At 42.0% G+C, this 23,970-nt stretch overlaps 1 protein-coding gene across 1 annotated transcript in view; it reads left to right on the forward strand.

The window, feature by feature from the left end:
- Positions 1–23,970, forward strand: part of VSNL1 (visinin like 1) — a 214,220-nt gene that overhangs the window by 79,019 nt on the left and 111,231 nt on the right. The window contains exon 2 of the mRNA XM_056564242.1: positions 7,836–8,004. Within this exon, the coding sequence (XP_056420217.1) occupies positions 7,843–8,004 (162 nt within the window). The 5' untranslated portion in view covers positions 7,836–7,842. The remainder of the gene's footprint in view (positions 1–7,835; positions 8,005–23,970) is intronic.

The following is a 23,970-nucleotide window of genomic DNA, read 5'->3' on the forward strand; positions in this document are numbered from 1 at the left end:
CTCCAGGGACCCAAAGCATCAGCATGGGCTCCCTCTGTTTTATGCACACCCTTGACTCTAAGGACTCGAAGGGTCAACACTGTGGTATGGATAAATAGGAAGAAGTTTCAGCACTCACAATTTTCCTTGACTAATTTTCGTGCTTATTCACACATATCTTATCAACACACAGGACGTGTTTCGGCAAAAACGGCCCTGTGCAAAACGCTCCCTGTGTGTTGCAACTTTGATAAAGATATGTGTATGCAAACTATTAAATTATTCAAGGAAAATCGTGACTGTCGAGACTTCTTCCTATTTATCCTGAATTTACTTGTCTACGTGCACAACGTATACACGAGTGCTGACCCCAGCTTTCTACAACACTATGGTATGCACTTCCAAGTATTGCTTTGTTGTTGCTGGATATGTCATGGCCTCTCAATAAATAATGGCCTCCTCCGTTCTTCTTATTTTCAAATAGACACTCTCTAGGGAACCAAAGCATGGGCTGCCTCTATTTTATGCACACTCTTGACTTTAAAGGGGTTATCCACCATATGGTGACTTTAGTAATTACCTGCCAAACAGTAATGGTCATGCTTAGGAAGGATCCGTGCTTGTCTTGGGGCTACATGGCTGTGTTGTGAGTCCACCATAACGCTGCTGCTTACTTGTTGTGAAATGGCTATTTCCTGTTGGTTTTCCCTCCCTCCAACTTCAAGTCCCAGGATCCCTTGTTTGTAAATGTGAGGCTACTCCCCCCCCCCATTTATCAGTCAGTCACTCCACCCATCCCAGCACAGTTGAGCTATGCATGCTATTCATGAAACAAAAATTCCCTGCAGCCCTGTGAAGAATAATACCCTTATCCCCACCCAGTGGTCTCTCCAACCATTGAAGCAGACAGGCTCCCTTTCAACGCCTGACTAGTGATGTGATTCCGCACTGCAACCTGGGAAAACCTGAGACTTATGTCATGGCCTCCAAAAAATAATGGCCTCCACTGTTCTTCTTTTTTTGGTTATCAGCTCTTACAATTACAATGTCAGATGGGAAAGCAATGAGGACTTACGGGGGAGCTTTATCTTAACCTGTGCAGAGGCAAAGTTGCCCAGCTGCCCATAGCAAACAATCAGGTTGCTTCTTTAATTTTTTAGATGCCTTGTTAAGAAAGTGGGAAGAAAGATGATTGGTTGCAATAGGCAACTGGGCAACGTTGCCTCTGCACAGGCTTTGATAAATCTCCCCCTACATCCATAATGAAATTGTAGCTTAATTAGAACAATCCCTTTGACACAGTTTTTAAGGTGGGAACTCTTTGGTGCAGACTAGCCGAAGTCAGGATTGGCTGATGGCCATCGTAGAAATGATTTCAGGCTTAATGAGGATATCTAGCAACTAAATGGATGATACGAGAGACATTACAAGCAGTCTGAAAATTAATACGGTTTGATGTTTATGACCCTGGGGAGTATCAGGCTCTTGTTCTGTGTGAGTACATTACAGGGCACCTCTGATAGAAGGTAGTACATAGTAAACCATCCAGTCTCTGCAAATAATAGAGAGATTCATTACTGCCCATTCCATTTTTTATGCAAGCGTAAGACCTCACCAGCACACAAAACCTGTGCCCAAAGAGGGTAAGCACTCAGTGCCCTCATAATTAACCATTGTGTCAAAAAATTATAAACCACTGTGTGAACTGTGATACCCTAGAACAGTGTTTCCCAACCAGAGTGCCTCGCCGGAGGCTGTCCGGGCATGCTGGGAGATGTAGTTTTGCAACAGCTAGAGGCACCCTGGTTGGGAAACACTGCCCAAGAGTTATACATAGAGGCCTGTACACAGAAGAATTCCATCCCGGAGGAAACTATGTTGGTTAAAATTAATCAAATGGAAAAACATTATGTAAATAAGCCCATGGCTAGATAGGGGTAGTCAAGATATGTGCCTTTTTGTTGATATACAAATGAGACTCAAGTGCTCAGGGAGTGTTCCCCACCATGGCATGATCCCGGTAAGCCCAACCCATATCCTCTTTATCTCCACCCCAAGGCCTGCTTTCATCCGCTTACCCTGTTTGACTGACAGTTAGTAAATAATAAAGAATTACCTGGGCTCTTGCTGTGCTGGAGAATGGGCACTTTATTAACAATATTGGTCCACATTTACTATTGCAAACCCAACATGTTTTGTGGGGTTGTGTGCCAAAATTTGCACCAGAAATGAAAAAAAAAAAACAGACTAACTCTCCATTTTACTAAGAAAACCCGAAAGAGGGGTGTGACCGTCGGGAAAAGGGGGCGTTATCACCGAAAAGGGGCGTGTTCCGACATTTTCACAAAAACCCAACATATTTATTAAGGTTTCCACAGAAAATGTGGTGGATTTGAGCTGAGGAAAACTCTACAGATCAGAGCATGTGTAAAAAAGCAAAATGTAGGGAAAGTGGAAAATGTAGGGAAACCTTAGTAAGTACTGTGGGGAAAAAAATGTAGGGTATTAAAACCCACAAAGAAACCTACACTCCACTCTTAGGGCCATTATATCTCTGCGCTGGAAAGGACTATGGCGATAAAAATCAAGATCAGGGTTGTTACCACTCTGCTTTCTCAGGGTTTTCTCTGGTGCTCACCGAGGGCCATCTGGTGCCTTCATCTTCTGTCCATGAACTTCTGTGAGTCGGATCCTCACTCTCTTCTTTCTGCTTTCTTCCTTCTTCTCTTCTTTCCCCTTCTTTTTTTACAGCTATACCTTTTTACCATAGTTAGTTGGACATCTGTAGTGCTTCTGATACCATCGGTCTTTTTGCCCTTCAGTTTTTTTGACCCATTGGGCCTGATTAACTATTGTAAACCCGACCTGTTCTGTCTGGTTGTGCTCCAGATTCTGGTGCATTGCGCCAGAAATTCTGTCTGCGCTAGAATTGAAAAAAAAAAAAACTACGAACTCTCCATTTTAATGAGAAAACCTGAAAAAGGGGTGTGACTGTATGGGTAAGGGGGCGTGGTTGCCGAAATAGGGGGCATGTTGCCGACATTTTTTAAAAATCCCACCAAATTTACTAAGGTTCCCACAGAAAATGTGGTGGATTTCAGCTGAGGAAAGCCCTAAAGATCAGAGCATGTGTAAAAAAAAGCAAAATTTAGAGAAAAGTGCAAAATGTTGGGAAACCTTATTGACTACCGTGGAAAAATACTTGTAGGGAATTAAAACCCACAAAGAAAACTAGACTCCAGTCTTAGTAAATCAGGGTCATTGTCTTGGCTTATTTGCTTATTTATTTATGGCTTATGTTTTTTTTTTACACGGTCTATAAGCACATTAAAGGGGTCCTCCACTGAATCCAGCTCACCCCTCAATTGTCGCCAGCTGCAGCTCGTACTCATCCTGGATAGTGCTGATAAATATCAGATGAGGAAACAAAGAGAATGTCCAGCGCAGCAAAGGCTCGAATGCTAACGATTTATTTGCAATACAGCAACATACAGGAATACAGCAGCACTGCTGTATTCCTGTATGTTGCTGTATTGGAAATAAATCGTTAGCATTCGAACCTTTGCTGCTCTGGACATTCTCTTTGTTTCCTCATCAGAAAGGTAAAAAGATTTGTAAATTACTTCTATTAAAAAATCTTAAACCTTCCAGTACTTATCAGCTGCTGTCATGATCCACAGGAAGTTTTTTCTATTTGAATTTCCTTTCTGCCTGACCACAGTGCTCTCTGCTGACACCTCTGTCCATTTTAGGAACTGTCCAGAGTAGGAGCAAATCCTCATAGCAAATCTATCCTGCTCTGGACAGTTCCTAAAATGGACAGTGGTGTCAGCAGAGAGCACTGTGGTCAGGCAGAAAGGAAATTCAAAAAGAAAAGAACTTCCTGTGGAACATAACAACAGCTGATACACAGTTCCTGATACGGGCATCAGGTGTCAGCAGAGAGCACTGTGGACAACACAAAAAAGAAATTCAAAAAATAAAGATTTTCCTCTGTAGCAACAGCTGCTAAAAAGTACTGGAAGGGTTAAGATTTTTTAATAGAAGTGATTTACAAATCTGTTTAACTTTCTGGCACCAGTTGATTTAGAAAAAAAAATGTTTTCCAGTGGCGTACCCCTTTAATGTGTATATACTGCATCTCTGTTTTCATTGTTTATGAACACCGTATTGCATTACCTTGTTTGCTTATGACATCCTTGTTGGACTGACCAAGTCCTTGTGTGTCCTCAGTTGTCCTTCTTATGCCCATGTATGTTTTATGGTCTCTGTTTTCTTTAGTAAAAAAAATGTTAATTTGAAAAAAATTGACTTATTTACACCCTTGTTTTCCTGCAGACAGGTCCGATCTGAAGCCGCGTTTGTAAAAAGATCCACTGGTCGTCAGTTTAACTCGAATGGGTTGTTTCATCGGGTCAGCATAGCATATACTTAGTATGTTGGTATTTTGGAAATACTAACAATGTAGTGAACTAAATTCTTGAGAGAAAATTATTTTTTGTTGCATTTGGGTAAATGTATAGATCTTTACGTTGGTATCATATCCTTTTTTTCTTAAAGGGGTAATCTGCTAGAAAAAAAAAAAAAAAAAAATATATATATATATATATATTTTTTTTTATCGACTGGTGCCAAAAAGTTAAACAGATTTGTAAATTACTTCTATTTAAAAATCTTAATCCTTCCAGTACTTATCAGCTGCTGTATGTCAGCAGAGAGCACTGTGGTCAGACAGAAAGGAAATTCAAAAAGAAAAGAATTTCCTGTGGAGCATACAGTAGGTGATAAGTACTGGAAGGATTATTATTTTTAAATAGAAGTAATTTACAAATCTGTTTAACTTTCTGGAACCAGTTGATTTAAAAAAAAATGTATTCCAGCGGAGTGCCCCTTTAAGTTTATTGACTCTATATATTACGTTATATCCTACGTCTAGATGTTGCAAAACTACAACTCCCAGCATGCCCAGACAGTTGTTGGCTGTCCGGGCATGGTGGGAGTTGTAGTTTTGCAATATCTGGAGGTTCACAGTTTGGAGACCACAGTTGCTATGTGAAGTTTTCCTTATGTTAAAGGGGTACTCCACTGGAAAACATTCGTTTTTTTAAATCAGCTGGTGCCAGAAAGTTAAACAGATGTGTAAATGACTTCTATTAAAAAATCTTAATCCTTCCAGTACTTATCAGCTGCTGTTATGATCCACAGGAAGTTCTTTTCTTTTTGACTTTCCTTTCTGCCTGGAAAGCAGAATAGGTTTTCTATGGGGATTTGCTCCTACTCTGGACAGTTCCTAAAATGGTCAGAGGTGTCAGCAGAGAGCACTATGGTGAGACAGAAAGGAAATTCAAAAAGAAAATAACTTTCTGTGGATCATACAGCAGCTGATAAGTACTGGAAGGATTACGATTTTTTAATAGAAGTCATTTACAAATCTGTTTAACTTTCTGGCACCAGTTGATTTAAAAAAAAAAAAAAAAATTCCAGTGGAGTACCCCTTTAATAGTGGTACAATAGCATTGCTGCAACGGGCAAAGTAATAATTTATGGGAAAGAAAACAAAGAAAAATTTCAGCTGCTTACTTTTTAATAAATAGAATGTTCCCTGTATGACATATATGATATTGTGTGCAGGAGAGAGGGAGTATCCCCTTAAGACAGTACTATGTTAATGATGACTATATCGGGGATTTCGCAAGTGGATAAGGTCAAACAGTCATTGGAGCTTAGATTGTTTGAAGATTTATTTGGAACATATTTTTCTCCGAAAATAAAAAAAGATTTATTTTATTGTGATCTGAATAATGCACCATTGTGTTATGCTACAAAGATATATTGTCAATTAGAAGCACAAATAGTTATTGTTAAAGTGAGCTGTTTTCTCTGGCGATAGGCTTGTGAGTCAGATTGACAGCTTCTTAAGGCAGTTTCCCAAGTAAGTCACGGAAGCCGCTTCTCATCTAAGCACTTTTTTTCCCTTTTGTATTCTGAACTATTTATGAACCGTAATAAATATTCATATTATGGGTTTTCAACTTTCTTTTAAAAGACTATACAAAACGCAGATCAAAGAGGTCACTTATGGCATATCTACCTCTGGGACCCACATCTATTACGGTTATGGGAGTTCTAGGTGGTCCTTATCTCCACCATTGACACCAATGGAGTGTCGTTGGGCATTGTTTTAGGACTAGGAGTGTTGTGAAATGTAGCATTGTGTATTAGTATTGAAGGCCATTGCCATAAGAACACGTCAAGAGGCCTTCTCGTTCACATGGGCAATGAGGATGCTATGGAGAGTCGATATGAGTCTTCCTCGCAGTCCTTTTTAGGCAGATCACTGCCAACATTGACCTAATGATCGGCAGACTATACTATCACAAAACCAATTAAGGATCTGTTCACATTTGCATTAATGTCTCTGTTCAAATTGGACTAGAAAAATAGCCCACTATCAAGACCATCATTGATGACACGGATGCATTTTAGGGGCTTTATACACCCATGTGATATTGAGTCTATATTACGCAGAGTATATCTTATCCCAAATTACTCATGACCCATATTTCTTTTCACTCAACCCTGCCCTTTTTGCTTGAATGGCCATAGACTTGAATGATGGGAGCAGGCCACCTGTCCATTCTATCACCCCCGGAAGTGATGACTAGTGGCTGTCTTATCTAGTGAAATACTTTGATCTACAAATAAGTCGAAGTTCCAGAGATGGGACTGTCTATTTTTAAGGAAAAAATATCCCTATAGAAAGGATAGGGAATATGTCCGATTGCAGGGGGTCTGAACGCTGGGACTGGCACATGCACTCCATGCATCTCTATGGTAGAGCCGGAGATACACAAGTACAGCGCATGTCAACCCCAGCTCTGTGCAAGAGGAGAGCTGGGCCCTGTGCAGTAGATTGCGGGGGTTCCAGTGGTCAGACCCCCCCCCCCACACACACACACACTTGTTCAGACACTTATTTCCTATCCTTTGGATACATTTTCCTAAACTAGACTACTCCTTTAAGACACCTGTGACATATCCTGCTGTTAATGTTAAAGAAGCAGTCTGTGATTTTTTATTTTATTTTTTTGCTTGTGTAGTGCAGCATTGGCTATTTATAGAGAATATATATATATATATAAATATATATTTCCCAAGAATCCTCTGGCTGAGGGTGTGCTGTTTGATCATTGCACCTGTTCATCTAGTTAAGCTGCTAGTGCTGGTATTTACCCAGGTGAACTCATTAGACTTATAAATGATTTGAAGTCAGTTCACATTATGTGCTGTTTGGAATGCGTTTTCCTATTCAGAGGGTGTTTTGTAGAGAAATATGTGTTGTACAGAATTATTGCCATGACATTGCAATTAAGTTGTTTTATAAAGACTTTGATTACGGTAAAAAAACACAATTATTGCCACAGTTTGGGGAAAATTATGATAAAAACATTAAAGAAAAGGCAGCAAAAAATTAAATGTGTGAACGCATTCTCAGAAAAAGTGTATAACTACTATATATCCTGATTCCATAGAGATGGCGGATAGAGCTGGGAGGGGAGGAGTTTGGAGGGGTGTGAGAGTTTGTAGAAGAGGATCTGGCAGGAGGGGATGTCATCCTGTAGTTCACAGGAAGTCAGCTGACCCAGGACTGACATCCTGTTTATGCACATTAAGCACTGGAAGGCTTGGAAAGTCAGACTAGTGATTACATGACCAAGTTACAGTATTTAAATGTATAGATGGAACTGTGCTGGAATAAAACAAATGGCGCTGTACCACTAGTGATTTCACTAAAATGCTATATTATTTTACTATAAAAGAACTTGAACCAAATATTTGTTATTTTTTTCTTCTAGAACCACAATGGGTAAACAGAACAGCAAGCTCGCCCCTGAGGTGATGGAAGACTTGGTGAAGAGCACAGAGTTTAATGAACATGAACTGAAACAGTGGTATAAAGGTTTTCTTAAGGACTGCCCAAGTGGAAGACTCAACCTGGACGAGTTTCAGCAGCTCTATGTAAAGGTAGGTCCCTTACGTTTATTAGTCACATTTCCTGTTTTCTCCACCAGAGATGGATGAAGTCATCCAAGAGGCTTTTAAAAACTTCAAGGAGCTTTGTACCCAAACTTCAGACGTACTTCATCTTCCACATGAATGGTTTTCTATTTTCAGCTGTACGCTACTTGTTCTGGCCAAACTTCTCAACTCAACATTCAAATGAGTAAAATAACAATGAACACACGTAATTCAGGCTTTGTGTTTATATATATATATATATATATATATATATACTATATTATTTATTATCTAATTATATTATAGATATAACCTAGTTTTCTTCTCGGCAACTTATAGTCACTGAAATGGTAGATTACTGCAGCCATTGTGTAACTTTACAGTTTTCCATCTGTCTCGAGAACCTGCAAATTCATTGCTTAGGAAGCCCCTTTTTTAAAGAGTGGAAGTTGGGGGGCGGCCAACAAAAGTTGACATGGAACATTAGCCTCAGAGAGACCTATTAGGGTATGTGGATAAAATAAAGAGGGGGGGGGCTCTATTGTAGTCGTCTGACCCCCCCCCCCCCCCCCCCAAGCAATTCTGTTAAAGGGTACTCCAGTGTTCCAGCGTTCTGAACATTTTGTCTGAGCCGGAGGCCATGATCATGAGCATTTTACACAGTATTACAACTCCAAGCCTCAAGAGAAAAAAAAATCCTCTAATACCCTTTTAATGCCTAATGGAGGTTCCCAGAAATGGGCATATGAGGTGCAGTGAATATGGCGTCTGGACGTTCTGTCTGTAATCTTGTTGAAGATTATTATACAGTTCCTCCCAGCTTTAACAGGGCTTACTGCTTGAGCAGCTCTTGTTCTAGTAGACTTAGTCCATCCATGTTTAACATAGATGACCATTCATGGCTACCATGTAATACTACATTACATTTACAAATGTCTTGCTAATGAAACCTGCCCAAAAGGCAGCTGTTCTCTGAGGGTGGCATTAATATAACACAGTACTGGGGGAGATTTAACAAAACCTGTCCAGAGGAAAAGTTGCTAAGTTGTCCTTAGCAACCAATCAGATTGCTTCTTCCATTTTTCAGAGGCCTTTTCAAAAATGAAAGAAGCGATCTGATTGGTTGCTATGGGCAACTCAGCAACTTTTCCTCTGGACAGGTTTTGATAAATCTACCCCAGTATCTATATATATATATATATATATATATATATATATATATATAAAAAACTCAATGGGGGGACATGTATGATTATTTGTGTATGGTAGAAGCACTTAACCCCTTTTCCCGAATTCTAAATTATGCGCAGACGCGTTACATTTATCAATCAAGCGCAATGAGTTTCATAAATTGCGGTCAAATATAGTAATCTCCTCAATCGATGATTTAGAGCATCTTGCTACGGTAATTCAAGATGGCTTATATTTGCGCACTCCAAGGTACCCCGATTCGGCCACATCTGGAGGACATGCTCTACCAAAACATGCGCAATAAATACGCAAAAAAAGGGCTTGCGCTAAATTTTGCGCAAAAAAATACACACAAAACAGGGGTAAAATCTTTGATACATGTCCCCTAATGTGTGTATGTATATATGTATGTGTGTATGTTCCAGCATCACATCCAAACGGCTAAAGATATTAACATGAAACTTGGCACACATGTTACTTATATGTCAACAACAAACATAGGATAGGTAATTTAACCCTTACTCACCCCCTTTTGCCAGGGGCGGGGTTTATGTTTAAAGTGCCATACAAGTCAAAGGGAAATATATGTTACTGCATAACTTCCAAACGGCTGGAGATATTTTGATAATACTTGGTCACGTGTTACTTATATATAGGATAGTTAATTTAACCCTTAACTACCCTCATTTGTGAGTGTCGGGGTTTTTGTTTAAAGTCCCATGCAAATCAATGGGAAATGTATGTTCCCACATAACTTCCATACAGCTGGAGATATTTCAATACCTTTAGAAACAAAATTTCAACCACCCCTCAAGGATGCAACCCTACTGGGTGCACAGTGAAAAAATGGTTTGAAGACAGTTTGTTTGAACAATGCAAAACATATTTATTAAAAAACATTGAAAATTATTCATTTAAAAGACATTTGAAGAGAGCAATATTGAATATAGTTGATTATGTATCATACAAAATTTGCCTACTGAGGAAGGGGTCTAGTTGCAGTACCCTGAAACGCGTCTAGGCTTAAGACTTTGTCTGAACAGAGCACTACAAAGACGCACTGCCTATTCAGAAGCCGACTTAATCTAAACCAGCCGCCTACAGACTCGCTGCTCCAGCTGGGATTTCTATCCATCTGACACACTCACTTGCTTCTGCTTCTACCTTACATGCCTGACATGCTGCCACCACCACGAGCATTTCCACCGGAGTAAGCCAGCGAGGGTCCGACATCACAACAGCTGCACGCTGCAGCTACAGACCTCCGGCGTGGGAGCCATCTGCTATATCACCGCTCCCAAACCAAGTCAAAATCAACGCTCTGCTTGTGAAGTAGGACTGCTACTCCCATAATTTTCGGCCCGTTCGAGTACGGGATCAGCGGACACGGTGAGCATTATTCATCTCCATAGAGACTACAGGCATTTTTAGTCCAATCCTCACAAAGGACTTTACAACCAGATATACAAATTGCCGGTTTAACAGTATAATCCGGACAGTCGGCCATTATTTACAACTGCAGTGCCTCATATATTACTATTAAAATATACCATTAGGGCCCTATGGTAATCAACTTTATCCAATATTGCTCTGTTCAAATGTCTTTTAAATGAATAATTTTAATTGTATTTTAATAAATATTTTTTGCATTGTTCAAACAAACTGTCTTCAAACCATTTTTTCACTGTGCACCCAGTAGGTTGGTATCCTTGAGGGGTGGTTGAATTTAGTTTCTAAATTTATTTTACTCAGTCGGTGGGGACCGATCTGTCAACCACAATTTAACTTTGGATACAAGGTTGTGAGCTGCACACACATTTCCATATATTTCAATACCTGCTACACATATTACGGGTCGGGATAGGAGGTCAGGATAGGAGGTCTGGATAGGAGGTCTGGATAGGAGGACCGGGATAGGAGGACCGGGATAAGAGGACCTGGAAAGGAGGATGGGATAGGAGGACGAGATAGTAGGACGGGATAGGAGGTCAGGATAGGAGGACCGGGATAGGAGGTTGGGAAAAGGAGGTCGGGATAGGAGGTCGGGATAGGAGGACGGGATAGGAGGACGGGATAGGAGGACGAGATAGGAGGTCGAGATGGGAGGACGGGATAGGAGGACAGGATAGGAGGTCAGGATAGGAGGTCGAGATAGGAGGTCGGGATAGGAGGTCGGGATAGGAGGTCGGGATAGGAGGTCGGGATAGGAGGTCGGGATAGGAGGTCGAGATAGGAGGTCGGGATAGGAGGACGGGATAGGAGGTTGGGATAGGAGGTCAGGATAGGAGGTCAGAATATGAGGAGGGGATATGAGGACGGATATCAGGTCGAGATATGATGACAGGATAGGAGGTCGGGATATGAGGACAGGATATGGGGTTGGGATATGACAACAATATATGAGGACGGGATATGAACTCAAAAGCTTCCTTCCTCCAACAAGGATTAGGAAGGAAAAACCGGGCAACGCCAGGTATTAAGCTCTGATAAGACAACCCTTTTAAATGGCTGATTATGTGGAACTATAGATCACTCCTTAGTGTAAAATAAAAGTAGAAAAAATTGACAGTAGATTGAATGTCCCTTTAAGCCTCCTCTGCACGTGGGCAACATTTTGGCAGGTGTTCTAAATCCTGATGGTGTCCACAGCTATTTCTCATGCTGAGTGATGACAAATCACTCATAGACAAGTGTATAGCTATGAACCAGTCATTTTAAATGGGCTCATCCTCATGGCTGTTCTGTAATTCTGAACATCTGCCATATCTATTCATAGATGCACAGATGGATCTTTGGATGTTACCACAAAATAACTCATTATGGGTATTTTAAGGTGCAGGTTATCCTGTCAACTCACACTGCCCACAGTTTGTACAGCTAATAATGCATTTTAGTTTACTTTACTGTAGCTCGGTTTATTTTTACCCTAATTGGAATTTTTCTTTAAAGGGATTGTTCACTTTAGACAAATCCTCTATTGAAATTCCCAGTGATAAACTGACTGCAGTTTAGGGTGTCAACCTGCTGGATTCCCATCAAATAACTTTAATCCAGCGTAGTGCTGGGCGGTATGACCAAAAATGCATATCACAGTATTTTTGTAAGTTATGACGGTTCCACAGTATTTAACGGTATCCTCCCCCCCCCCCCCTCCTCCCCCCTAGGGAACTAATCATGTGTGACTCTGGTGCTGCTCTGAGATGCCAGCCGCTGCGCTATAAATGGTTAAGATGCCGGCCGCTGTGCTATAAATGGTTAAGATGCCGGCCGCATGCGCTATAAATGGTTAAGATGCCGGCCGCATGCGCTATAAATGGTTAAGATGCCGGCCGCGTGCACTATAAATGGTTAAGATGCCGGCTGCATGTGGCCGCGGCGCTGGAAACGATTAAAGGAAAACTGTCAGATATTTCCTCCCGCACTATCCAAAGGTACTGATGGATAGTGCGCGAGACGCTGATTAAAAGGAGCCCTACCTTGTCCGGATCCACCCAGCTGTTCGGCCGCAATTGTAGTTTTATTCTAAGTGTATATCTTGCTGTAACTGGCACGGGCGGGGCTTCTGCAGCTAACTGGCACTGAAGTCAGCGCCGCTTATGAATATTCATCCCCCTCCCTCCAGTTAGGAGCGGCGAAGAGAGGGAGAGCTGGAGGGAGGGAGGATGAATATTCATAAGCGGCGCTGACGTCAGTGCCAGTTAACCTGCAGAAGCCCCGCCCATGCCAGTTACAGCAAGATATACACATAGAATAAAACTACAATTGCGGCCGAACGGTAGGGCTCGTTTTAATCAGCGTCTCCTGCACTATCCACCAGGATAGTGTGAGAGAAAATATCTGACAGTTTTCCTTTAAGTTGCGAGCGGAGAGCTGTCAGCTCCCCATGCAAGCGCTAAAAGCCAGGCTTTTAGCGCTTGCAGGGGGAGGTGACAGCTTGCCGTGGTCGCATCTTATTCATTTAAAGCGCTGCAGCCGCAACTTATTCATTGCGGCCGGCATCTTAACCATTTATAGCTCATGCAGCCGGCATCTTAACCATTTATAGCGCATGCGGACGGCATCTTAACCATTTATAGTGCACGCGGCCGGCATCTTAACCATTTATAACAAAACGGCCGGCATCTCATTAATTTAAAGCGCGGGCGGCTCACAGGATTATGATGATGATTATTTCCCCAATGTGGAGACAGCAGCTGCGGCTTATAATTCATTCATTTGAGGGGGAGAGATCAGTATTGCGGTATGGGAAAAATTCATATCGTGCAGGGAAAAAATTTCGGTATTCGGCATGAACCAGTATACCGCCCAGCACTAATCCAGCGGATGGAGAAGCTTGGCAGTAAGGGTTATTTTCCTGCAGCGCCTCCATAGGTGAGGAGGAGCATTGCTGCGTATGTAAGACATGGACATGGCACGTCCTCCACAGGTAGATGTGGTTTTTTTGTAACCATTGTCTTCTCTGTCGTATAAATGAGGGTCCTGAACATTTTTCTAATAAGTTATTTGAAAATTGGTTTTCTAATCCAAACAACCCTTTAAAAAGATATTCTGAAACATAAAAACAATTCCATATGTTGCTGAGGGGGTTGCTAAAATAAAAAAAGAATAATACTTAACTTTGGCAACCCTGAATTAGGACCCCTCCCCCGCCCCCACCGATCAGCAAGTTATCCACCTATCTTACCGATAAGGGATAATTTTTTATCTTGAATAACTCCTTTAATTACGTTGCATTGAGATTTACTTTATATATTATCAGTATCAGTATATCTGTGGACATATTGTTAGATGGAATTTACTTTGTTAATATATTAGTTTTATGCTTTTTGCACATTATTTCACTCGGTGACAACAGTGACTTAATTCCAAGGACATTACAGTGTTTATCTGGCTTCACATCAGACGTCTGATCACTTTCCGTCCTCTATAAAAAAAAACTAAATAAAGCTGTGAAGGTGAAGGTCCTCATTTCACCGAAATACCAATGTTCCTGTCTGGTTCCACTGGTTAATTATTTAATTATGTTATAAAGGTTAAGATATGTACTGGATTAGAGGTAGGATGTTTATAAAATGAAGGGACCTCCATGATAAAGTATAAAATGGGGCCATTTCTGATGTTGGTTGAGTCCACCACTTTTCACGATTCTTGGGTTGATTTCCTGAGCTTGCTCTTGAGGTGGGGCGCTCTGACAATTGTTGTTGAGGTTCAGCTGTTGGGAGGGGGGATAGTTTTGACAGTGGGTCTTTTAACATATCTTACTCGTTTTGTGCTTATTTTATGTTCCGTTATGTTTAGGAGACACATTTTAAGACAACTCAAGGTAAATTTTCCTGATTTTTGCATGGACTTAAAGGGGTACTCCGCTGCTCAGCGTTTGGAACAAGCTGTTTGGAACGCTGGAGTCGGGAGCTCGTGATGCCATAGTCCCGCCCCCTCATGATGTCACACCCTGCCCCCTCAATGCAAGTCTATGGGAGGGGGCGTGACAGTCGCAATGCCCCCTCCCATAGACTTGCAATGAGGGGGTGGGGCCTGACATCATGAGGGGGCGGGGCAATGACATCACAAGCTCCCGGCTCCAGCGTTTGTTCCAAACGCTGAGCATCGAAGAACTCCTTTAAGCTGGTAATGAGACCCAGACCTCATCATTTTCTGGCTGATGAGATCTCAGTAGTAAAAGATTGGGAATTTGTGCCTTACACTCTTGTGGAAGAGATATGTTAATAACAAAATCCATTAAAATAAAGGATGAGGCCTCTTCCTAGGGCCCCAAAGCAGCCCCATGGCCTCTATCTATGGTATGTATGCTCCTCCATTATTTACATACTGTTTTTTTTTTTTTATCAGTTTTCTTTTTCATAAAAATGCAATCAAACAATAAAGGTCAAATGCCCTTACATAGAATAACAAACAGGGGAACCACATGAAAAAAATAGAGAACATATCACACCAAGACATATGATACTAATAAGAGCAATGCAGTATGACAAAGGTTGGTAGAAGAATAAACAGCAACAAATAAATTAAAACAGAAATAGCGGCACATGGTAGAAATCCACATAATTTAAGACTTTAAGGCATCAAGCTCGGTAGGCATATCTAAACCATCATATTACCCAACAGGGCAACCATTGTGACACCCCCCAACTAAATCCTATTACAGATATAAACAACTGAGAAAGCTAATACTCAAAAGAGAACAAGGAGTGTAGGAGCAATAAGCCGTCCTGTACAAATCTGAGTGGATAAATTCCACCCGTGGGAGCCACACCTCATCATGTTATCCTCCTTATATGTATGGGCCACTAATAATTTCTCATACGATAAATATTACTTATTCCAGCCAACCATTCGGTAATTGTGGACGGACATGGATTCTTCCACAGACGTGGTATCACTGTTCTAGCCGCCAGTAAAAAAAAGCGATACAAAGATTTAGTGGTATGAGGTATACCAGTGGGAAACATAGATAAGAGCAAAGGAGCCGGATCATCCTGAATCTGAAATCCTGTGATTGTATGCGTAAGTTCCAAAAACCTTCCCCAGAAATCTAGTAAAAGAGGACAACTCCATAGTGGCCTCCTCGTTCTCGCACCAGAGAAAACTATTCACTCATCCACCAATTCAGTGATAGAGTGTCAGAGGTCCTTAAATTAGGAGTCCTGCTTTCAACACAATTCAGGGTTATCATCTTCTCAATTTGCATAGTGAATTTAAAGGGGTACTCCAATGGAAAACATTTATTTTTTTAATCAACTGGTGCCAGAAATTTAAACAGATTTGTGAATGACTTCTATTAAAAAAAATCTTTATCCTTCCAGTACTTTTTAGCAGCTGTATGCTACAGAGAAAATTCTTTGCTTTTTGAATTTCTTTTTTGTGTTGTCCACAGTGCTCTCTGCTGACACCTGATGCACGTATCAGGAACTGTCCAAAGCAGGAGAAAATCTCCATAGCAATGTTATGCTACTCTGGACAGTTCCTGACACGGACAGAGGTGTCAGCAGAGAACAATGTAGACAAGACAAAAAAAAATTTCAAAAAGCAAAGAATTTCCTCTGTAGCATCCAGCTGCTAATAAGTACTGGAAGGATAAAGATTTTTTTAATAGAAGTAATTTACAAATCTGTTTAACTTTCTGGCACCAGTTCATTTAAAAAGAAAAAAAAAAGTTTTCCACCGGAGTATCCCTTTAAGGGCTTTAACCCACTGGGCTCTTAAAGGAGGCATGGGGGTTCTCCAGAGCCTAGAGATTATCCTCCCTAGATTCATTAAAATGTGGCCAGGGAAGAAGACAGAAGACGTTGTGAACAGAAGACATTGAACTTGGCAACAAAGATAGTAGGATAATCTCAGGTGTGTTGGTGATGGATAATTAAATAGCGTTTTTGTTATAAATCCTGACTATTTTAAATGTGTCACATTTTCTATAGTGTGATGTTAGGTAGATCAACCTGAGACCTGACAGTTCCTATTGGAAACTGAGAATTGTGTTACACCCCAGACCAGATCCCTAAAGTAATCATACACCATACCCCCTTTATTTATCAGATACTGTACTTCTTAAATTTATTAAACCATCATAAATAATCAGACCCCATACTTAAAAAATAATAATAATGTGACCCCAGAATAGCCCCTATATACAGGGGCGTAGCTAGTAATCACAGGTCCCCGATGCAAAAAATTGCCCTGGGGCCCCCTACCCCACACATTCTGGATGACCCCCTTTCCCGGCCTCGGACACACACAGATATCAATGACTACAGCACTGATGGGACAGATGGGGCACAGCCATAAGAATACGCAATAATATAAGTGCCTCACAGACAGGGCAGGACTGTGACCCCCCAAAAAAGGCCTGGGCATTTTAGAATAAACAGAGCATTTTTATGGTGGGGGTCCGACTGCTGGAACCCCCACCAGTCACCTCGGTTCAAGTGGCTCTCCAGCTGTTGCAAAGCTACAACTCCCATCATGCCTGGAGAGCCTTGGGCATTATGGGAGTTGTAGTTTTGTAAGAGCTGAAGAGCCACAGATTGGGGTACAGTTTCACACATCATCCCCACAGAGCAGTGACTCCAGCTGATGGAAAAGTGAGACAGGATACACAATAATATCAGTGACTTGAGTGGCGTCTTTTCTGTTGTCTTTCCTTTTCTTCCTCATCTTCTCCAGATGTCAGAAATTCTTTCAGCTACACCATCCTCTGCAGAGTCTTATGCTAGGACATCATTGGTTCCTTTTGTCAGCAGATCCTCATCCTCTGCATAAAGACAATAATCATTATAATCCTGCCTAATACTGTGCCCCCTGAATATTATACTGCCAGATACTGTGCCCCCTGAATATAACACTGCCAGAAACAGTGACACCTGAATATAATACTGCCACCCACTGTACCCCCTGAATATAATACTGCCATCCACTGTACCCCCTGAATATAACACTGCCACCCATTTTACCCCATTAATATAACACTGCCACACACTGTGCCCCCTGAATATAATACTTCCACCCACTGTACCCCCTGAATACTTCCACCCACTGTACCCCCTGAATACTGCCACCCACTTTACACTCTGAATATTTTACATATATATATATATATATATATATATATATATATATATATTATGATACATACACACATCCATCATACATACACACATCTATCATACATACACACATTAATCATACACATCTATCATACATACACACATAATACATACACACATCCCCCCATCCTTGCTGTTCTCACACACACCCCTCTCATCCTCAGTCTCCTCATCACCGCATACCCCCCTGCCCCAATCCTTTGTCTCCTCAACCAGCCCACCCCATCCTTGGTCTTCTCATCAGCCCAATGCAAACCCCCCTCCCCCACATCCCATCCTTGGACTGCTCATCACTCCATACACTCCACTCACCCCATCCCCCTCATATACCGCCCCCCCTGCCCCATATCCCCAGTCTCCTCATCACCTCATACACAGCCTCATCCTCCCCCCACACCTCATACACACAAACCCCCACCACATCCTCACACCCACCACCCCTCACCCCGCTTACCATACACATCCCCACTCCCACCCCAGTCTCCTTATCACCTCAAACACTTCACGCACCCCATCCTCAGTCTCCTCATCACCCCATACAAAGCTCAACAACCCCCCCCCCATCCTCGGTTTCCTTATCAATCCCACCTCCCCTCACCCCATCCTCAGTCTCCTCATCACCCCATACACAACCCCATTCCCCCCCTTTCCCCATGCACCCCCCCCTTCCCCCACCCTCAGTCTCCTCACCCCGCACTCCATACATCCCCCCCATGCATCATCTCCTTGGACTCCTCATCACCCCATACAAAGCCATACAACCCCCACCCCATCCTTGGTCTCCTCATAATTAACCACCCCCGGGCCCCATCATCGGACTCCTTACATGATACGACCCTGCACAACCCCCCACCCCCCTTGCTCAGACACCTTATCATCCCGGTCTCCTTCAGCACCCCCCGCCCACCACCCGGACACTATCAGCGGTCTCCTCAAAAACCCCGTCGGTCTCCTTACCCCCAGCAAGTTAATTTACCCTCCTGGAGTGTGCTGCTTGTGGCAGCAGAGGCTGCTGCTCCTAACACTGCCACTGCAATGATCTTTAAAGGGCCGGCATAAAGGTGATCTGGCAGCAACTGGTGCTAGCAGGGATGGGCCCAAGTGCCTGACCTGTTGCTGCAGGCAGCTTGTAGTAAAGTGTAGTGGCAGGGAGGCCCTGTGCGACCTCTATAGCTATGCCACTGCCTACATATACTTACCCTCCTCCTCTTCAGCTCTGGGTCATTACTGGGTCCTAACACTGGACAGCAGGAACATTGTTGCGCCCATTACCTTCAGCCAGTGCCCCTGGGAGGTCAGACCAGGAGTGGGATCACCTCTTTCCTTTTCCTCAGACAAACAGGTGTTTAAGGCAGTGGTGCCTCCTGAATTGTCACTCTTGTCTATCAGATACATGTTACGCCGAGCGCTCCGGGTCCCCGCTCCTCCCCGGAGCGCTCGCAACATCCTCGCAATCGCAGCGCCCCGGTCAGACCTGCTGACCGGGTGCGCTGCGATACCTCTCCCAGCCGGGATGCGATTCGCGATGCGGGTGGCGCCCGCTCGCGATGCGCACCCCGGCTCCCGTACCTGACTCGCTCTCCCTCGGTTCTGTCCCGGCGCGCGCGGCCCCGCTCCTTAGGGCGCGCGCGCGCCGGGTCTCTACGATTTAAAGGGCCACTGCGCCGCTGATTGGCGCAGTTGGCTTAATTAGTTCATTCACCTGTGCACTTCCCTATTTAACCTCACTTCCCCTTCCCTTCCTTGCCGGATCTTGTTGCCATCGTGCCTAGTGAAAGCGTTCCCTTGTGTGTTCCTAGCCTGTGTTCCAGACCTCCTGCCGTTGCCCCTGACTACGATCCTTGCTGCCTGCCCCGACCTTCTGCTACGTCCGACCTTGCTTTTGTCTACTCCCTTGTACCGCGCCTATCTTCAGCAGTCAGAGAGGTTGAGCCGTTGCTAGTGGATACGACCTGGTTACTACCACCGCAGCAAGACCATCCCGCTTTGCGGCGGGCTCTGGTGAATACCAGTAGTGACTTAGAACCGGTCCACTAGCACGGTCCACGCCAATCCCTCTCTGGCACAGAGGATCCACCTCCTGCCAGCCGGCATCGTGACAATACATTCTCATTGAATGCACTAATGTCAGGAGGCAAGAGGAAAGGGACCAGGAGTACAAACTTTTGTTCTTTTGTTTTTTAAACTCAGTAGATTGTGTAAAATTTTATGTGATTAACATGTTGGACATAACTAGGAATGTTGGCTAATTTTGATGAAATGTTTTTGGCAGAAATACACAATCCACACTCCTCTACATTCCGATCCCGTAAGTAAAACTATTTTCCCGATTATCTATGAAAAAAATTTGAAAGCCTCAGTGTCTATTCTTGCTCCCAGTTAACATTTGTAGAGTAAACGATGTAGCATTTGTATTCTGCCTGGTATAACACCAACTAATGACAAGCGACACAATAAATAGAGAAAAAACAAGCAACCAAAAGGTCAGACGCTGTACAATAGTTCGCTTATATGTCCACAAGTAACCAGCGGGCGGCGTGACATTTCCTAAATGCTTAGAAGTGATGTAATATATTTTTTCTTTCTTGAAGGGGTTATCATATGGAATGTATTATTTCACAATTGTCCCCAGGCTGCCTTATAATATAACAAAAACTTTAAAGGGGTACGCCAGTGGAAAACTTTTTTTTTGTTAATGAACTGGTGCCAGAAAGTTAAACAGATTTTTAAATTACTTCTATTAAAAAATCTTAATCCTTTCAGTAGTTTTTAGCAGCTGTATGCTACAGAGGAAATTCTTTACTTTTTTTATTTCTTTTTTGTGTTGTCCACAGTGCTCTCTGCTGACATCTCTGTCCGTGTCAGGAACTGTCCAGAGTAGCATAGGTTTGCTATGGGGATTTTCTCCTGCTCTGGACAGTTCCTGATATGGGCATCAGGTGTCAGAAGAGAGCACTGTGGAGAACACAAAAAATTAATTAAAAAAAATAAAGATTTTTCTCTGTAGCAAACAGCTGCTAAAAAGTACTGAAAGGATTAAGATTTTTTAATAGAAGTAATTAAAAAATCTATTTAAATAATTTTTTTTCCAGTTATGACAAATTTCAATTGTCATTCAGCTGAGGAGCATAAAAAAGTAAAATTGCACTCCAAATTTTGAGATGTTCATATATTATGTCTGTTTCTGCCAATGTTTGTCTTACTGAGCTTCGAGGACATATGTATTGCATATTGCATATGTCTTGTCTATTGTCAACAAGACAAAGATCGGTGAGAGTGGAGGAGTAAAGTTTGCAGGCAAGTGCTAATCCCTGCTCATTCTCCTGATCGGTGGGGGTCTCAGCACAAATACTCAGATCAAATGTATCTGTGATATGTCAAAAGAATTTTTAAATGATAGGTATACTTTAACGTAAAGTGTACCTGTCATCAACAAAAACTTTTTATATAGCGTAGATAATACCATTATATGTATATTTGTAATATACATTGGTTAAATAATATGTATATTTTTGTCCCTGCAGCTATTGCCTGTGTGTCTGTGAGTCCAAATACAAGAAGTGAGGGTGGACAACAGGGCTCTGTGCACTGAGGGTCTGTGACAAGCTATGGACTCACATTAGGATGATTGACAATCCAGGAGCCATGTTTGTCCTGTCCTCACCTCCTGTATTTCGACTCCTCACAGGCAATAGCTGCAAGGACAGTACTTTCACCCATAAATATACAACATTTTTAACCAATGTATATTACAAATATACATATAATTGTATTATGTACATTATATAAAAGGTTTTTGTTGATGACAGGTACACTTTAAAAGGCTGCATGTTACATGCCAGGAGTCCATTGGACTTCCATTATGGTGCAACATTTTGCCTGGGATTTGGGACATAATCTGCAATGGCAGTTGTCAAGAGGGGTGGTGTTCAAACACAGTATTTTGGTCCATATTTTAAGTCATAAAAAAACTGAAAAGGCTGTTTTTTTTTATTATTGAGTCTCAATGGCAAAAATGGCTGGTGATTCTCATCCAGTAAAATTGTACAGTTGTAAAATTAAGTGAAATTTTTTGACCATGGATGACTGTTTTTTGAAAACAAAATTTATGTAAATGTTGTGGACCGTTTTTGTCCTCTGTTATTGTATAATAGCATTTGCTGTTTCCAAAAAAAAAAAATATATATATATATTGACGAAAAATATCTAAAAAAAAATAAAAGTTTCAATAATGCAAAAAGAAAAGGCTCAAAGATTAAATAAATGGCAGGAAAAAACAGTCTAGAGGCTGAAAATACAGACTTAAAAATTGAGTGTGTACATAACGTGAACCTCCAACGCACATATGAACTAGGCTTTACTTATTGGTAATTATGCTGGGGTTTGGACTATTTACATTCAGAGCTTTATTTACAATTCAACTGTTAACTCTAGTACTGAAGGTACATTAAAAGGGGTATTCCAGGAAATTTTTTATATTTCACTGTGCTAAAGGGGCTGTAAAGTTTGTGTAGTTCATAATATAGTGTCTGTACCTGTGTTTATGGTAGCCTCGCAATTCTTCTGTAATTTTTTTCCCAAAAGTTTATTTTTAACACCATACAACATGACTGTCTTCTCAGGTTTTCTCATGTTGCAGTGTGGTCCGAGACATTACATCACTAGTCAGGCTTTCTGAGGGAGCCTGTCTCTGCTTCAATGGATGGTGTGACTGCTGGGTGGGGGGGGGGGGGGTCGAACATTCTGCAAGTAATTGCTTTGCAGCAGCTCGAGACAACCTGGTTAGAAAACACTGGTCTTTTGCATTGAAAGCATCACAGTTGTGTTTCAATGGGTGGGGTTGCTGATTTGTGGGATGGAGAACAGTGACTTCACACTTACAAACAAGGAATTATGGAATGTGTACTTTGAGGAAACGAACTCCAACAGAAAATAGCCAGTTCACAAAAATATAGACACAGCGTTATTGTAATATCACAAAATAGCCATTAAGTAACAAAAGATATATTTATTGCAAAGAAAAGATACAACAGTGCATGGCAATTGTATGCAATACATGCATACAAATAAACAGAAAAACAAAAGGGAAATCTAGTAACAACAGTTACCAAGAACAAGGAGGGGGGAGGGAGGGGAGGGGGGGGGAGGGGGTGATGACATAGGGGAGAGCAGAGCAACCTTCCAGTGTATAAATACAGCTTATAAGAGGTACATATCAAAATAAAGAAAAGAGCATTTGGAGATTATAGAATAAAGTCATATTGCTATAAAGATAAATATTAGGACATGTCTGGGGCACGAGGAGAGGATAGCCAGGGCTCCCATACTTTATTGAACAGTTCAAGTGTGTCTGCCCTAAGGGCGTTAAGTTTCTCTGAGACTAGAATCTGATTAACCCTCGAAATAACCATGGGGACAGACAAATAGCAGAGCGCCATTTGGAAGCGACATGAATATGTGCCACTAGCAATATAAATTAGACCAATTTAAAAGAAGCAAAGGGGAGTCCATGGGGTTTCCGTCCCAATAGACAGATATCAGGAGAAAGAGGAATTTGTCTCTCTAATACCGACGAGACGAGGTCCATGACCGCAGTCCAGAAAGCCGTCACCAATAGACAAGACCACCAAATGTCAAGCATGGACCCCGTCTCAGGACATCCCCTGAAACAGAGAGGAGAGACCTCCGAGTAGACAGCATGCTGACAGGCTGGGATATAATATGTCCTATGTAATATCTGGAGGGACGTTTTGGCCAGCGAAACCTGCCAACTTCCCTTACTGAGCTGAGAACGGCAATGATGCTGCTCAGAGAGGGACATAGACACCCAGAGGTCCTCCTCCCTCTGGGACATAAATTTCAATTTAGTATCAACAGGAGGATGATTAAGCATAGAATAAATAAGAGACAGGTCGAGCAGGGGTGAAGATAGCCATAGCTTCAAGGGACTTGGTAGCAATCAAAAAGGATGTGTGGGGAAGAGAGGAAAGAAAAGAAAAGATCTGTGCAAGCCTGAAGCTTTCTGAGGGAGGGGGTCAAAATCTAGACAGAAACAGTTCTTTGGCAATAAGTTTCTTTCTCACCATGAACTGATGAATATGGGTAAGTTTATTTGCAGACCACCAACCAAAAGCTGATGGACACAGTCCAGGTAGAAAAG

The sequence above is a fragment of the Hyla sarda genome, chromosome 3 (assembly GCF_029499605.1).
Source record: "Hyla sarda isolate aHylSar1 chromosome 3, aHylSar1.hap1, whole genome shotgun sequence".
Lineage (NCBI taxonomy): Eukaryota > Metazoa > Chordata > Amphibia > Anura > Hylidae > Hyla > Hyla sarda.